At 38.2% G+C, this 16,943-nt stretch overlaps 2 protein-coding genes across 3 annotated transcripts; one reads left to right on the forward strand and one right to left on the reverse strand.

Annotated features, from left to right (window-relative positions):
• Nucleotides 1–172: 172 nt before the first annotated feature.
• VPS29 (VPS29 retromer complex component) lies at nt 173–7,536 on the forward strand. Its single transcript, XM_082416902.1, has 4 exons — nt 173–260; nt 4,561–4,752; nt 6,545–6,780; nt 7,033–7,536. The coding sequence occupies exons 1-4, from the start codon at nt 258–260 to the stop codon at nt 7,148–7,150; spliced, it is 549 nt and encodes a 182-aa protein (XP_082273028.1). The 5' UTR covers nt 173–257; the 3' UTR covers nt 7,151–7,536.
• On the reverse strand, nt 7,115–16,909 carry FAM216A (family with sequence similarity 216 member A). Of its 2 annotated transcripts, none has more exons than XM_082416894.1 (7): nt 16,276–16,909; nt 14,885–14,919; nt 12,937–13,058; nt 11,577–11,706; nt 11,312–11,495; nt 10,672–10,754; nt 7,115–9,527 (listed from the first exon to the last, which is right to left on the reverse strand). In XM_082416894.1, exons 1-7 carry the CDS (start codon nt 16,365–16,367, stop codon nt 9,409–9,411), a joined length of 765 nt encoding a protein of 254 aa, XP_082273020.1. In that variant the 5' UTR covers nt 16,368–16,909; the 3' UTR covers nt 7,115–9,408. The 2 variants fall into 2 exon arrangements, with proteins under 2 accessions (XP_082273020.1, XP_082273019.1); XM_082416893.1 differs by having other exon boundaries at nt 14,879–14,919.
• Between the last annotated feature and the right edge of the window lie 34 nt (nt 16,910–16,943).

Here is a 16,943-nt window from a genome sequence, read left to right on the forward strand (position 1 = left end):
CCTCAGCTCGAGGGCCCCAGGTGCCCGGATGTTGCCCGCGCTTTCGGAAACTTCGCGATCTTGGCCACCGCCCCACCACAATTTCCCAAAGAACAACTTCGCTTTACGGCGGGGAAGAGCCTACGCGGGCCTCCGTAGAGCTGTCTCTCGCCGACTTCTCTTTTCATTGGTTGTGAGCGAGGTGGGCGGGTCGTCGAGGCGTCTGAGGAAGAGAGGGCGGCGGCGGTTGCGGTGACGGAGCGGAGCCCAGTGACAGGATGGTGAGGGCGGCAGCTGCGGCGACCGAGGCCTGCCTCTCGGTTCGGGTGCTGCGTCGTTGGGAGCCGCTGGGAGTCTCTGGGCGAGGGCTTAAGCGATCCCGGAGGCCGTGGCGGGCGCGGCCGGGGCCCGGGCCTGGGGAAAGACAAGGGAGGAAAGAGAGCGGCCACCTCTGGGTGCGGCCAGCCCTGGCCTCGCAGCCCAGCCCCAGGAGCCAGAGGACGTCCGAGGGGGGAAAGGGTCCCTTTCAGCTGCTGCTTCTGTCACGAGCCCCTCACGCCCGAGCCGGGGAAGGCCTTTGGGTCTGTGCCTCGAGCGTCCCAGAGAAAGGAGCACGGGAACTCCGCCGTTTCCAGACGTTTCCTTGCTCCTTTCGCGCAAAAAGCACCTCCCGCTAGTAGGTAACCCACCGGTTACCACCCCCATGTGGCGAAAGCTGGCTTCTCGGAGGCAAAACGGGAAGAAGCAAGCACAATTCGCTACGCATTTTAGTTTGCTCTCTAGATAAAGGGGATAAGAACTATCCCCTTCGCCCCTGAAATAACGTGCAGCTGCCATTGAAATGTGGCAGTGGGCCCTGAAAAGGACTGGATTTAGCTTTTAGGGTTGCTGGAACTACTTCCTCAGGCTGCTGCGACCCTTTAGAGCAGGATTCCTTAATGGTTTTCGAACTCCTTGAAATGGTTTGGAAATTTTACGTTTTGGAACGTTTTTCTGGTGAAAGGGCCATTGTTGGCAGCAAGGAGTAGTTTGGGAAGCTTTACGTCATTCGTCCATCAGATTGCCCCAGATCATCCCCTCACCCCCAGTAGGTCGGTACCCCAAGACCTGCCTACGTGTAAACTCGGGAATTGCTGCCAGAGAGGGCTAATAGCGGTAATCAGATTTTCAAAGTGCCCTTGACCCCCTACAAAGTGAAGAACGGTTTTAAAAGGATTTCTGATGATCTTGGTATATGTGTTGCTGAAAAGAGACTTCTCTCTCTGATGAACATCCATTGCATTTTTAAGATGATCGTGATTCTGTGACCAGCAGCCTTTAAGGTGCCTTATAGATGTGACAGCCAAAGATTCATGGTCTCTGGTTCTTTAGCTTCTTTATGTATGTTAGAGACTTTAATCCCACTTTTGATTTTTGCTTCTAAACAGACTCCAGATTAGAGTAGTCCAGTTTACAGTAATTTTGAGACAGTTATCCCTGGGAGAAGATGAAATTACCTGACATGATTTCTATATTAATGTTTCTGAAGTTTTTTTGAGAGGTGAACACTTTTTCAGGGTAGTTGTACTGAAGTATCACTTTTCGTGTGAAATAGAACTGGGCAAAATTTAGAGTTAGTCGATTCTTTTACAATTAAAAGCATTTTATTTGGCAAAAGAGACCAGAAATGTTCAATATACAGTAGTATCCAGAGTCTATGGGCAGCAAATTCAAGTGTGGGGAAAGTCCAGATTTAGCTGGAGGAAGGTGTCTGTTTTTATCATCCAGTACATCCAATACTTGATAATGTATTCATAGTGCTGTGTTAGATCTTCTGTACAAAATGACCTAGCTGCAGCATAATTTTCCAACTACTAGAATTTTAAACATAGGAGGATTAAAATCAATATACTTGAAGAATAATTAGTCCTAAAGGATCCAGAAAATGTTAGCTTTCATTTAAGCTATTGCTGATGAATTTTCCAAATTGTTTTATAAAATTCTAAACAGAACAGGGAACAAAACGGATGGGAGTCAAAGTGGCAAATGAGATTAGGAAAAGTAGAAAAAATGTTAAGTGTGCGTGTGTGAGAGAGAGAGATATTTAATAGTACAGCAAATGGTTCTTTTGGTATTGTTTTGAGCAAAGCTGATTTTTAACATTTTCTTTCATAACACTCAGAAATCATTAACAGTTGTTTGCATATTCATTCGATGAGTTTTTTGTTCTTTTTTTGGTTTGTTTCTTTTCGTTGCTTTCTTTTAACATTGGTCATGTTTCACCCTTTTTTTTTCATTCCCCTGTCTGCAATCAACTTCTTCATTCCACTAAGGCTGGGCACAGAGTAAGTTTCTTCTCTTAGCTCCTACTAACAATGGTGGTTGGGTGCTGTTACTGGGATTTCACCCTTTTATGTCTATCAAATAGGAAGTAGCCAAATTCCTGTGCTTTGATTAGGTTGGTTCTTTATTTGAATTTAACAAGACTGCCATTTCCAGGATCTTTTGCTGTCTTAAAAGACTCTGTAATCTGTGTCTAATCTGAACTGTCCAAAGTGTGGAATTTGGGCAAAGACACTGCTCAAAGTATGGTATTTGTTATGTGACACTATTCCCCCTATAACTTAAAAAGCTGCAGGAAATCAAAGTCCTAGTAAGGATCCTTACTAATTTGAAATAGTTTCTGTGTGGCCATTCATAGTTATATCTTTAGACTGCTAATAGTCTAGGTACACTTGGGCATAATCCACAGTACATTATAGAATTTAGGTCATAGATCATTATAAAGTATCATGTCTTACTAATGTTCGTTCTACCACATTCAGATTGAACAGCTCATTCATTATTAGGCCCAAACATTTTCAACCTGTATTAGACATATACCCTTAATTTATGAGTTTGAGGTTCTTTTTTTTTTAATATAGAAATCTATTTTTTTACCTTTTTCTCAAATGCCAGCTTCCCACATTAACTATGTACTTCAATCCATATCTGAAGGGATCCCCCTCTAAAGATGAAGATTGTTCTATCTCCAGGTACTTTTGTATTGATTATCACTGAGGGTGGAAACTATGTGGTGGTTTTTAGTTTTATGGATGTTTTGTCCACTAAGATCTGGATTGAAACAATTAATATGTCATTGAGCAAATACCAGCTGAAACTACTCTTTGTAAAGAAGCTTATTTAATAATTTCTTTTAAAGTGAGCTAGTTTTGTAACCTTGTGTTACCTCAGTTACTTTATGTCCCGATAACATTTTCTTTCCTTTGTAATCATTTTGATATTTGTTGCAAGATGAATCAAGCTTATTGTGGTAATAATTTTAATTTTACACGTTTTGGTTTTGATTAATTTCAACTTACAAAGTCTGTAGTGGCCAAACTTTGCTGTTTATCCTGTTTTAGATATTTAGATATTTTCTTTGGTAATATTAAAGAATAGTCATGCGTTCTTTGGAACCAGTTAAAGGGCATGTACATTTATGGATGGGATGTCTGTGTGGGAAAGCATCCTGTCATAGAATGAAGGTGCTTATGCTGTCTACAGCCATACCACCCTGAACGCGCCAGATCTCGTCTGAAGGTGCTTATACCAATCGACATGGTGAAATTGACTCTCTTGTCCTTTGGAGAGCGAATACTATTTTTAAATGATCTTTTTGACATTATTGTGTTAAATGGTGTATATATGTCAAATCTTGAAATTTTAAAATTAAAAATCTGCAGGATTGAGATTTTTTAATTCTTTTATATTTATATGCAGAATTTGTTTTTGTCATCTGAGATTGTTCCAACTCTAAACCACCACCTGCTGAATTCATCACTTATTTAGCTGATCTCTCTCTTTTTTTTAATGCTCTAATGCACATGAAAGATTGATTTGTTATTTTAAGTTTGGGAACTAAACTGAGGATACATAAGCAATTTAATCTAGACAAAAATATGACAGTTAGGATTTCTAATGATGAAGGAAAGAGAAGATAACAAAATTATAGTTCAAAAGCACATGTTTGCCCTATTGAAACTCTTTGCAACATAGGCTGTTTTTATTCCTCTGCAATGTATAGTTAATATTTTAAGTAACAAATATTGTAAATTTTGGTTACTGTTCCTCCAAATAGTTGTCAGTCTAGTAAATTACAGAATTAACTTTTTTTTCCTCTATCATTATAATTTTAACCATTCTTTTTATTAACATCCCTGGAATCAGTATATGATGTTTTACATTAAAACTGCAGAAATATGAATTACCATATCAAATTCCGTAGGGCCCGGTAGTATATTTTTCATTTTTCAATTTTTTTGAGTGTAATTTATAGGTCTCTAAATGAATCGCTTTAGAAAGCTTGATTTTATTCTTGATAAATAGAATGATTACCTGTATTGTGTGCACACCTATTTATGACCAAAATAAACTAAGATTGATTTAGAATCATATGTGTGTTTGTTTAAACACATGATAGGAACTGTGTGAATAACTTATGCTCTTTTGGGTTCTGGAATCTCTGATTAGTTTAATTTAAAAGAGGACTTATGGGAGGAGAATATCTTGTTTTGAAATCATGTTTAACATTACACCTTTTCTCACCTTGACACTTTAAAGTTGGTGTTGGTATTAGGAGACCTGCACATCCCACACCGGTGCAACAGTTTGCCAGCTAAATTCAAAAAACTGCTGGTGCCAGGAAAGATTCAGCACATTCTCTGCACTGGAAACCTTTGTACCAAAGAGAGTTATGACTATCTCAAGACTCTGGCTGGTGATGTTCATATTGTGAGAGGAGACTTCGATGAGGTGATGTACTTCCCTTTCCCTTCCCAAATATTTCCTTTCCTTTTTTTTTTCCTGTTGTGTTGATTATATATTAATTAAATATTTCCTTTTCTTGATTTTTATATATATAAGGTTTATTTTTGAGACCAGAGTTTCTCAACTGTTCAGGTTTGTTTTGCTTTTTTTTTTTTTAGTTTTCCAATGTAAAATTATTACACATACCCCTCCCTTACAGTTTGAAAATCACTGATTTTAGACTGCTTAATAAACATATTACATACTTGTTCTAATTAAATTGGTATGGTTTTCTCACTATTTTTTGTAGTACTCTCATTTAGTTTACAAAGTTTTTGTCAGGAACTTAACCCGCCACCACCTCTGCTACGCTGTTCCAAGCTACTTACCACTTTACTGTGTTCCAGCTTCCTGACTCTATCCTTGCTCCCTCTACAGTTTATTCTCCACGTAGCAACCAGAGTGATCCTTTTTAGGTGAAGTAAGATTACATCACTTCTCTGCTGAAAACCCTGCCATGGCTCCCTATCTCAAAGGTTAACTATAAACAGGCATGAGGGAGTTTTGAGGAGGGGATAGACTTTTCTATATCTTACTGTGGCAGTGCTTACACAACTGTATGCATTTGTCAAAACTCCTTGAGTTGTACACCAAAAAGGGTAATTTTCCTGTACGTAAATTTTACCTCAATAAACCTAACTTTAAAAAAAAAATAAGGAGTTCTGAGTTCCAACTTTGCCCATTAATTAATAATGAGATTTTAGGCAAATTACATCCTCTTTCTTAGTTCCCTACTATGTAAATATGATTGGAATAGATGATTTTTAAGACCCCTGACAGTGCTAACATTGTATGACCTAGCTTAATAAACCTGATTCTAGTATGAAAATTTTACTTTTTATTCCTGGGAATATAAGCTTTTTCATAAATTATTTAAATTCATTGGTGCTTTTTTTTTTTTGGTGTTAAGTTTGAATAAACTAGAGGTGGCATGAAAGTGAAAAGTGGGGTGGGGGGATGAGAAGGGAAAGGGCAAACATCTTGTCAATAATTCGAGTATAGGTTTGCCATTTGTTAAAAATATATTAGGGGTTCTGTTTATGATATGCTAAAGATAGTTTCAGTAGCAAGAATTAAATTTTTTGCTTGACCCTGGAGCCATACTACCAGGGTTTGGATCTTGGCTCAACCACTTAATAACATGTGCTCCTAGGCAAGTTATTTTAACCTCTCTGTGCCTCAGTTTCCTCATCCATAAAATGGGGGTCATAATAGAACCTACCTCTTAGGATTGTTTGTAATTATTACATAGGTTGATATTTATAAACTTCTTAGAATAGTGCCTGGTTCATACTAAGTGCTACATAAGTTTAACTATCATTATTATTTTAAGCCATCTGTGTAACTGTTAAAGCCTGGGATATAATTTGAACATATCCTAGCTTACAGGTCATATTCCTTGGATTCTTAGATAGAGGAAACACAAATTTGGGGGAATTATCCTCTACAGAAAGCCGAAAAGAACTCATATTCTATAAAAATAAACTCAAAAAAAAAATAAATAAAATAAACTCAACAAAGGGATTGCATGATAAGTTCCAGTTTACCTAAAGTAAATTACGTTTTGAGCACCGTTGCAGCCTTAGAGATTGAGAAGAAATCAAATATTTAACAAATATGTTGGTTGTGGAGCACTGTAGTAAAACACCCGTATGAGATTGAATATTTAAGAAGGTTATTTTTTAAACCTCTATGTCTCTAAAATATTTGTTTTTCTTATGTCTATTTCGTATTTTAGAATCTGAACTATCCAGAACAGAAAGTTGTAACTGTTGGGCAATTCAAAATTGGTTTGATCCATGGACATCAAGTTATTCCATGGGGAGATATGGCCAGCTTAGCCCTGTTGCAGAGGCAGTTTGATGTGGATATTCTTATTTCAGGACACACACATAAATTTGAAGCATTTGAGCATGAAAATAAATTCTACATTAATCCAGGTTCTGCCACTGGAGCATATAATGCCTTGGAAACGTGAGTAGTATGCAATTTGGGAATTTGGGGGTTTCATAAAGTTAATAATTGTACAAGTGACATTTCATAAAAGAGAAATGTGATTATTTAAATAATTATAGCCTTTTTGGCAATCTTCTATTGGTGATTATTCTTTTTAATATGTCTAACAACCAGATTTCTCCTTGAATCCAAATTGTCATGCTAAATTGAAATTTATAGTGCTACTGCTTTTTAGTACAAAACACTGACATTATTTATATTTTCTTCCAGAAACATTATTCCTTCATTTGTGTTGATGGATATCCAGGCTTCTACAGTTGTCACTTATGTGTATCAGCTAATTGGAGATGACGTGAAAGTAGAACGAATTGAATACAAAAAATCTTAAAGCGAGGTGTGTCCTGATGATGTTGGGCTTTTTTTTTTTTTTTTCATTCCCCTGTTCAACTCAAGTAATTAAATGTTTAAGAGCCACAAAATTGTATCACTTTTATAATATTTTGCAGTAAAATGTAATCTCGTCTTCTGTTAATACAATGGTCTAAGCTTCTTGTAAACTATAAGATTATATTTAGTTTAAGTATATGATTTCTATGAAAAATCATCCACCACACAGTAAATGGTCCCATGTTAAGAAAAATTTATCCTTGTAAATATCTTCATAGTTGATATTTGGAACTTTACTACCAAAGTAGTGCATGAGGAGAAAGAATCTAGATTTTCTTGTATACATTCTTCTCTTCTCCAGTAATAAACAGTTACCTTTCATTTATACTTTCTTGATAGACTGTGTTTTAATTTTTAAAAATTATGAAAATAAGAGGCCAAATGAAACTGCAGACAAATGTTACAGTGGTAAGGTAGATGAGATGACCTTTCAGAGCTCTTTCTTTTTTTTTTTTTTTTAATTTTTATTTATTTATTTATTTATGGCTGTGTTGGGTCTTCGTTTCTGTGCGAGGGCTTTCTCTAGTTGTGGCAAGCGGGGGCCACTCCTCATCGCGGTGCGCAGGCCTCTCACTGTCGCGGCCTCTCTTGTTGCGGAGCACAGGCTCCAGACGCACAGGCTCAGTAATTGTGGCTCACGGACCTAGTTGCTCCGCGGCATGTGGGATCTTCCCAGAGCAGGGCTCGAACCCGTGTCCCCTGCATTAGCAGGCAGATTCTCAACCACTGCGCCACCAGGGAAGCCCCAGAGCTCTTTCTTACAACGTTCTAGGTCATAATGTTGGACTCAGATTTTATTAACTAAATAGAATACCATATTGACATAGTAAATCATCAATGATTCTTCAGACTGTTGCTTTTAAGTGCCCTATTCTTTACGTTTTAACAACAAAAAAATTTTTTTGAACACTACTGTTTAATTTGAAAAGATTCATGCACTCCAGTGTTCATAGCAACATTATTTACAATTGCCAAGATATGAAAACAACCTAAGGGTCCATCAACAGAAGAGTGGATAAAGAAGATGTGGTGTGTATGTGTGTGTGTGTGTATATACACACATACATACATACGTACATACACAGTGTAATATTACTCAGCCAGAAAAAAGTGAAATTTTGCCATTTGCAACAATATGGATGGACTTGGAGGGTATTATGCTAAGTGAAATAAGTCAGATAGAGCAAGACAAATTACTGTATGATATCACTTATATGTGGAATCTAAAAAATAAACTAAAAAAAATAAAAAAATAAAAAATAAACTAGTGAATATAACGAAAAGGAAACACAGATGTAGAGAACAAACTAGTGGTTACCAGTGGGGAGAGGGAAGTGGGGAGAGGCAAGATGGGGTAGAGGATCAAGAGGTACAAACTATTATGTATAAATAAATAAGCTACAAGGATATATTATACATCACAAAGAATATAGCCAATATTTTACAATAACTATAAATGGAGTATAACCTTTAAAAATTGTGAATCACTATGTTGTACACCTGCAACTTATATAATATTGTACATCAACTATACCTCAAAAAGTTAAAATTTTTAAAAATAAAATTTTAAAACACTAATGTTCTAAAAGATTTAGAAGGCAAGCACACTAGAGCAAAAATGTAATGTGAACAATCCTTTCATTAATACAACTATTCCCAACTTAAATCTAGTTTGAGAGTCCAAGTGTTTGGCAATTTTCATAAAATAGGGCAAATTGATATTTCCATTTTTAAGTTGTGTTCAAGCAGATAATATTTATTGAGCAAGCCAGGATGTTACCTCTATCAAATGCTATTCTATATCAGGATATTCAGAGTTTTCCTCAGCCTGATCTGGAAAATATTTCCAGGATATTCTAATGTTGCTATTTTAGGACTTATTGTAAACAGAAGAAGAATTATACAATGTATTTGTCAGATTTAAAGAAGAATAATTCAGTTTTAGGTGACAAGAAAAATTTTAATTGTACCTAGCTAGGATTACACGCATATATTTCACACAAATTTTATTACACAAATATCATTGGTACATGGAACTACATCAAACCATTTACATGGTAGTAAAAGTTTCTGAACAAACTAAAATTACTTAATGACTTAGTGGTGAATAACAATACTATCCTAAATGTAGAGAGAGGACACAATTCACAATCCCTTCCCCCCACCTTTGGCACATCACCAATACTCAAGACAAGATCGTCAAGTTAGCATCAGATGTTCTCCCTGTTCTTCAATTGACATTGATTGCATACACTTATTTAGCAAATCGTCTTCCTTTTTTTCTTCATTCATGTATGATTCAGAATCATTTGTAGAAACTGAAGGAAAAAATAAGAGTTTATGATGTCTGTTTTGGAAATAAAGTATTTCATCCTGAAAATTGAGATTTGTATACAAGAACAACCTTCAAAATGACCTACTTTATTAATAAGCTTTTGGCAAAAACAAATGGCAATTTTCAAAATTTAATTATCTCCCCCTCCCCCTAAATCTCTTATTTTAAAAAATAAGATGCCCAGTACTGTATTCTAGCCAAGTTATTGTATAGCAAATTCTCTGTTTACTAAGTCCTATTTTCCCATTGTTTTGCAAAATCTTTTGACTGGGGGAAGTTATAGCTTCAGTATTCTCTATTTTCCTTAAGTTCCTTCTCATTTCTTTTCTCTTGGGGGACCATGGGGACTTTTCCTCTATCTGTGGTTTCCTCCAGCTGTTCTTTTTGGAACCAGACTTACCTTCTCCCCTGCCATTTCCCTCATTTCTTGGATAGGCATGGTATGGTATTTATAGCAGAGCTGGGTGGTGCTGTCATACAGCAGTGGGATATGGGTTCAGAAGGCCTAAGTTCCCTGTTTCCTACCCACTTCCCTACTCACTGTGGTAGTAACTAGGAAATTATTTAACTTCCACTTAATCCTTTCCACTTTATCAATTCTGAGGAATATTTCTGAGTAGTCTTTCTCTTGCCTTTTTCATTTTGTGATATTCTGTACTTGTGGTAGAAGGATCCTTTATGCTGATCCTTCCCAAATGTGGATTTGTCTGAGTTGCTCTATAAAATTTTGATAATAATAATTGGCTGGTTTCCACTGGTTTGAATATTAAACAAAATGGTATAGGTGATATAGCCCTTTGTTAACTATTTGATTCTATACAAAATATTGCTGTCTGGGGACTTCCCTGGTGGTCCAGTGGTTAAGACTCTGCGCTTCCACTGCAGGGGGCATGAGTTCGATCCCTGATCGGGGAAATAAGATCCTGCATGCAGGAGTCCCTGAGCAGTGTGTTCTTTTAAATGAAAGCAGAAATCGATTTCATGTTTAGTTTTGTTTGGAGCAATATAAGCAAGTCACATTCTAAATTTTTTTAATGTCTTCTCTAATAGAAATGGAACTATACTGGGTTTAATATTTTTTAGCATGACATCTTTAAAAATGCATATATTAAGAATTCCACATTTACCTGATTGCATGAACAGTCTGCCTGGTTTTCTAAAAATCTTCAGTGACTTACATCTTGTTATAGATGCATATCCAGTTTTTAAACTGTAAGAAAGAGAAGCATCTTAATTGGAACCAGCACAGTGAACAGCTGTCAAATGCATGTGGAAGACCATACAAATTCTTTTTATTAAGCTGCCGGCGTCACCAAAGAGACCCTTTCAGACCCTGAATTCTCTCGTGACGTACTAACCCTGAGATGCAAAGCTAACGATTGTAGTGCAGGTTGAATAATCAGACATCTTAATCTCTTTTTTCCTTTTTCCTTTTTTGTTTATAGTATTCCCCTGCGCATAAGCCACCATATGCTTCTCCTTTTGGAAGTGTATGTATTATTTTAAATTTGAGTGGGAATCATTTAAAAGGGCAGTCTTCCATATCTTTAGCTGATCGAAATTTTTACAATTCCACAAAATTCTAAAAACAGTAGCATATCCCAGTCAGCTCAGTAAAGAGACTATAAGATAGCATTCTTTTGTGCTTTTTGTCCAACCTATTCTGAATTTAACAAAGTGAACATATTAGGGAACACAAGATTTAATGTCATTTAGCTCAAATAAAATTGAGGGGTACATTTTTCTCTTAAAGAGTAGGAAACAAACCCTTCTTTGTTTCTCACTGGTCGCCAAAGGGAATGCTGTATGATCATCTCAGGTGCAGATGCAGCTGCAATGTTAGAAGGCCCCGAGTCCTCTCTCTCCAGCTGGTGTCGCCATGTAGTGCAGGGATAATGCTGCTTCTGTGAGTAACGAGAACTGAGGTGGCTCCTGTGATGAGTGAGGACACCTGTCACACAAATCACCTCTGTTAGAACACCCTCTTGTTTCCTGTGAGAACTAGTGAGAAACTACCTGGAGGTGCACCTGCCTGGCTTTTGTGAGCTGTGCTGGGTCACATGCATGTACTGCCTCTTCATTAATGTCCTCAGATAGTTTGCATTATAGATCTTAGCAATGCTGCACAGGTAACGCTTCTGGCCTAAGGTGAGGTCTGGATGCTAGAAGACAAAACAAGATTTACAGGCTGCATTGTAGAACAGAGGTTGGCAATATTCCATATCTGAAAGGATAGAATGTTCATTTGGCCAAAAAATTAAGAGAGAAAGAAATGGCCATTTAAATAGTACAAGTGACTCTGTTTGCCATTTCCACTCAAGTGATTCAGATGCCCATTGGGTTTGAGAAACACTGCCCTAGAAGAATAAGGAAAGTGTGAATCTGCTCTCTGTCAATGAGTCTTAGTTCCCATGTGCCTCTCAGTGAGTGTAGGCATCTTGCCTTCTGAATATGATGTTTGAGGTGGTACCTCAAAAGTGGTACCTAAAAGCAACACAATTACTCTAGTCTTAGAAACAGTCTTTTCTAGCACCAGAAGAATAATTCTCGGTGTTGGACAGATTGAGGGTAGTGTGTTGGTCTCTCATATAAGTAATTTTTTTTTTTTTTTGGCCATGCCTAGCAGCATGTGGAATCTTAGTTCCCTGACCTGGGATCAAACCCATGCCCCCTGCAGTGGAAGTGTGGTGTCTTAATCACTGGACCACCAGGGAAGTCCCAGTCACATAAGTAATTTTGACTAAGATTTTCACTGTACTTGCTGATTTTAGAAGTTAACGCTCACCTAAAATGCAAGACTCCACTATATATGCGTGTGTATATACATACAAACACAAGATTTACTGAACTGGATAATAAATCCAGAGAAAATTTTAAATGTTGGTCAGAAATAACTTATCAGTTTGCACAGATCTTTTAGTAACCCTAATTTACATTGCTCTAGAGAGGGTACTTCTGCCAGCTATGATCTTTAATGGGTAATACAGGTCAACAGTTATGAAGTGTTTATTGCCATTTTCTTTACTTGCTTGCTTTTAATTTTGTAGTCCTTGAGCAAAATCTTTATGAGGTTGGGTTTCTGTCTCTAGAGTGGAACTTTCCTCAAGCATCTTTGTGCTTGGCACTGAGCTTCCTGAGTAAAGGCACATTAGATCCAAAGTATCATAAAACCCTGAAAGCACTCTTATGATAGGGAATCTATAATGATAAAATCCTTGCATTCACTCATGAGTTTACCCAGCAGATATTTATGGACTCCTAGACAATGTGCTGGGTGTACTTGTCTTCTACAGTGCCTTCCTCTCTAGCTAGCTTATCTTCAATAAAAAGTTCAGCTCTGAACACAAAGACTATTGGTATTTAAATAAAGTATTGGTATTTGGTTAGCATACCTTTAGAAGGGATGTCTCTGTCATTGACTTAGGGACGTGAATTGTTTGAACTTGAGGCGTTTTCCATAACTCTTGCAGCTTGGTTATGTGTGAGTTCATTTTGTGTCCATCTTTGAGTCTATCTGTAGGCAAGGACATTATTATGTGAATTTCATGAGCAAAGATCAGTTTAACAAATTAATTGTTAAGATCCATCTATTTACATGTGTCATTGATTATCCTGGAATACCAGTATGAGTCAGACTGTTAAATCTGAAGAGACATTATGATATGCCATTTGGTTTTAGAGCACACAAAAATCTAAGGTATTTATAAATACTTACTATATATAATGATATATAATCATTACATATGGACAAAATTATTTTGAACTCAGCTGAGATGCAAAATGTTGAGAGTAACTTATTTCTTTAGTTTATTGTATGTCAGACCATACTAAACAGGAATATACATGCAGGATTTGTGCTTTAAAGATTTTCAAAAATATTTTATCATTCATTTGCCTTCAGTATATAGTTTCGAAATTGTATTCTGCATTAGACTCAGGATAGAATAACACACATTTTATCCCTTTAATGAGGCAGTGTTAAAATGAAGAGCTTTAGGGACTTCCCTGGTGGCGCAGTGGTTAAGAATCTGCCTGCCAATGCAGGGGACACAGGTTCAATCCCTGGTCCGGAAAGATTCCACATGCCGCGGAGCAGCTAAGCCCATGCGCCACAACTACTGAGCCTGTGCTCTAGAGCCTGCGAGCCACAACTACTGAGCCTGCGCGCCTAGAGCCCGTGCTCTGCAACAAGAGAAGCCATCGCAGTGAGAAGCCCACGCACAGCAGGAAAGAGTAGCCCCTGCTCACCGCAGAAAGCCCGCGCACAGCAACAAAGAGCCAACACAGCCATGAATAAATAAATAAATTAATAATAATTTTTAAAAAAAGAGAAACTGCCATCAAGGTGGTTTCATCTTCTAAAAATAATAATAATAATAATAATAATAATAATAGTTAAACGCAACAAACAACCCAATTGAAAATCGGCAAAGGATTTGAATAGACTTTGGATGTCTCCAAAGAAGATATACAAATGGCTAATAAACACACGAAAAGATGCTCACTACCACTAATGATTAGGGAAATGCAAATCAAAATCACAATGAGATATTACTTCATATCCATAAGGATGACTATCATCAAAAAAACAGAAAACAAGTGTTAGCTGGGATGTGGAGAAATTGGACCCCTGCGCACTGCTGGTGGGAATATATTGAATAAAATGATGCAGCTGCTGTGGAAATAGTATGGCGGTTCCTCAAAAAAAGCAAAGAGAATTGCCATATGATTCAGCAATTCCATTTTAAAACAACCACATGTATATAAAATAAATAGTGATATATATGTATATACACGCAGATATGTGTGTGTTTTTCCTAGGTAACTGTAAGGACTATAAATTTTCCAAGGAAAAGCAAAGTGAATTCAGGTTTATATATCATTGAATTGAAATTGCTCCCCTCAAAAAATTAGTGAGGTCTTGGGGGCCTGTCTTAACCTCTTACCTCCAGCAGCTCTATCCCTTATTTCAAGTGAGAGGAAAATAGCAGCACTGAGAAATATTTTATGTTCTTTGAAGTTGAACAATTCAGAATTTTTTCCTTCAACCTGTATATAAACCCCAGGTTGTGTTCTGTCCTTTTCAACCAACATCAGTTATAAACACAGTTCTTTTCAGGTTCACTGCGATTTTGAAGTACTCTTTTGATGTGAGGTATCTTAACAGGAGACAAAGAACCTGCTGGATTGTTGTTTGAAAATCTTAAAGAGTGGGTTTACCAAGGATACTAATGAAGACTTTTAAAAATTCCATTGTGTGAGTAGTTATAGCAAAACTGGCTTCTCTGAGCCATATTATTGATACATATTATCTGCTTTATATGCTCTACTCACCAATACCTTTGGAATTCTGGTAATAAGAATATCCAGCTGATCTGTTTAAAAAAAAAGGGATGTAAATAATATGTAATAATTGACAGCTTTATAAGCATTAAAGAAAGTATTTTAAATGAAAAAAGGACAGTATTGCAGATGCTTTTTACTTTTCATGTTTCCATCAGATAATAATGTCTTGCATATCTTCTCCTGTAATTCTGGTTATATCCTAATGACTCCAGGCTTCTTCAAAGTGGGTTATCTGAGATTTTTACCATTCTGTAAAGGATTTACTTTAAGCCATATTTGGCTTTACTTTTATAGCCACCTAATCTAATTCCTACACCGAGCTCAATAAAGTTGTTTGGGCTTCTGTGCTATCCATGATATTTTCTTCCTTTATTTTTAATAAACTAATTTATTGTATGTAATTTAAGGTGAACTGGAACTGATAAGTTGGTCTGGAATGTTTCTAATTTTGTACAAGTTCATTTTTTCTTTTCTCAAATTGACAAACACTCCCCCTTTCCTCTTCCTGCAGTTTATTCAATGACCAAGAATTCATTGATCCCCTGAGATACTAGGATCCAGAACTTTACCAAGCACTGTGATGAACAGAAAAGAAACACACAACCCCATCCCATCTTTAGAAGTCCTCAATCCACAAATACATTTATTTTTTTAAAAAAGATGGCCATGGGTGCAGCAGGAGCCATGACGGTGGGCTTGAGAGGAACACCGGGCAATTCTCACTTTTAGGGAATAACTCATGGGATGAGGAGGTACTGCCCCCAGCAGTAACTTCAGCAACTAATTGTCTTCAGCATCCAGGAAATAATAGTAAAAACCTGCTCAAAATGAAATGGATTTACGAAAAAGGAACTACTGAGTGAAGAAAATGTTAAAATCAAGGTGTCTCTAAGATTCAGAGTCATCTGTCTCATTACAGATTATGAATCCCAATTTGACATAAAGGTGGCTAATGTCACACACAGGGAAATGATTTATTGACTTGGAAGCGCTTCTTTGAACCTCTGTTCCCTTGGTGCCCCCCAACCCCACCCCGCCAACCCCTTTTTTGTAGAAGTACGTTGACCAGACCGCAAAATTTCCAGCAGATTTCGTAGCGCCCCCTGGGGCAGAAGAGGCACCCAGGCGACTGTCGCAGTCACCGCGTTTAGTCAGTCATTGCACCAACCCTTCTCCTAAGCTTCCCTCAGAAGCCCTTCCACTAAACTGAGTCGGCTTCCATATTTCCCATCGCGGCCACAACAAAGGTTCTCTCTTCCTCTCACTTCAGTACATTGGGGACCAGTCTACTGGAGCAGCCTGCTCCTACCCCCTCCTCTACCCGGGGATCACGACCCGGGGCTGATCGCCATCTTCCCAAACCCCTCAGGGCCCCGCAGCCTCACCCGCCGCCGCCACCCTCGGCCCTGGCCACTGTGGGCGGCTCTGTGGAAGAACTGCACTCCGTCCACTCGGACACTGGACCCTGGCCGGGCATCTCCTCCCGGGTGCCCTGACCGCGAGCTATGTGCGGGAGAAGCTTTCCCCTTACCCCTCCCTTGTCAGCACGCGTGCGTCAGGCCGGGCGATACTGGGGGTGAAGAGGCAGACGCCGGATTCTAGCCCCCTCCGATGAAGTCCGGACACTGCCCGAACAGCTTCGGGAGAGCGGGGAGGGCAGATCCACGATCCTGGAGTTAAGTTGGGGGAGGGGCGGGAGTCCTTTAGTTGATTGAGCGTTTGTACGTTTGCATCTTTTTGCGGAAGGTATGCGTCACGGAAAGGAAGTATACCTTCCCTCTAAAACGAAAGGTGCCTTCCACCTCAGTATCCAGATCCTCTGCAAATTTGTAAATCTCGAGGGTCACCATATAGGTCAAACATCAGTACGCAAATAAAGGACCAAAGCACGCGGCTGAGGGATGCAGAGTGTTACGGTTGTCCGTTATCACCAAGGCAACCAGACCTCGCCAGAATACCAACCGTCTTTTTCAGCCAACTACTTCTGCGCACGCGCAAACCCTCCCCGGGCTTTTCGCAAAACGCGTTTCACATGGGATTTGGCCTTCGGGAC

Source organism: Balaenoptera physalus, assembly GCF_965194825.1.
Source record: "Balaenoptera physalus genome assembly, chromosome: 12".
Taxonomy (NCBI): Eukaryota; Metazoa; Chordata; class Mammalia; order Artiodactyla; family Balaenopteridae; genus Balaenoptera; species Balaenoptera physalus.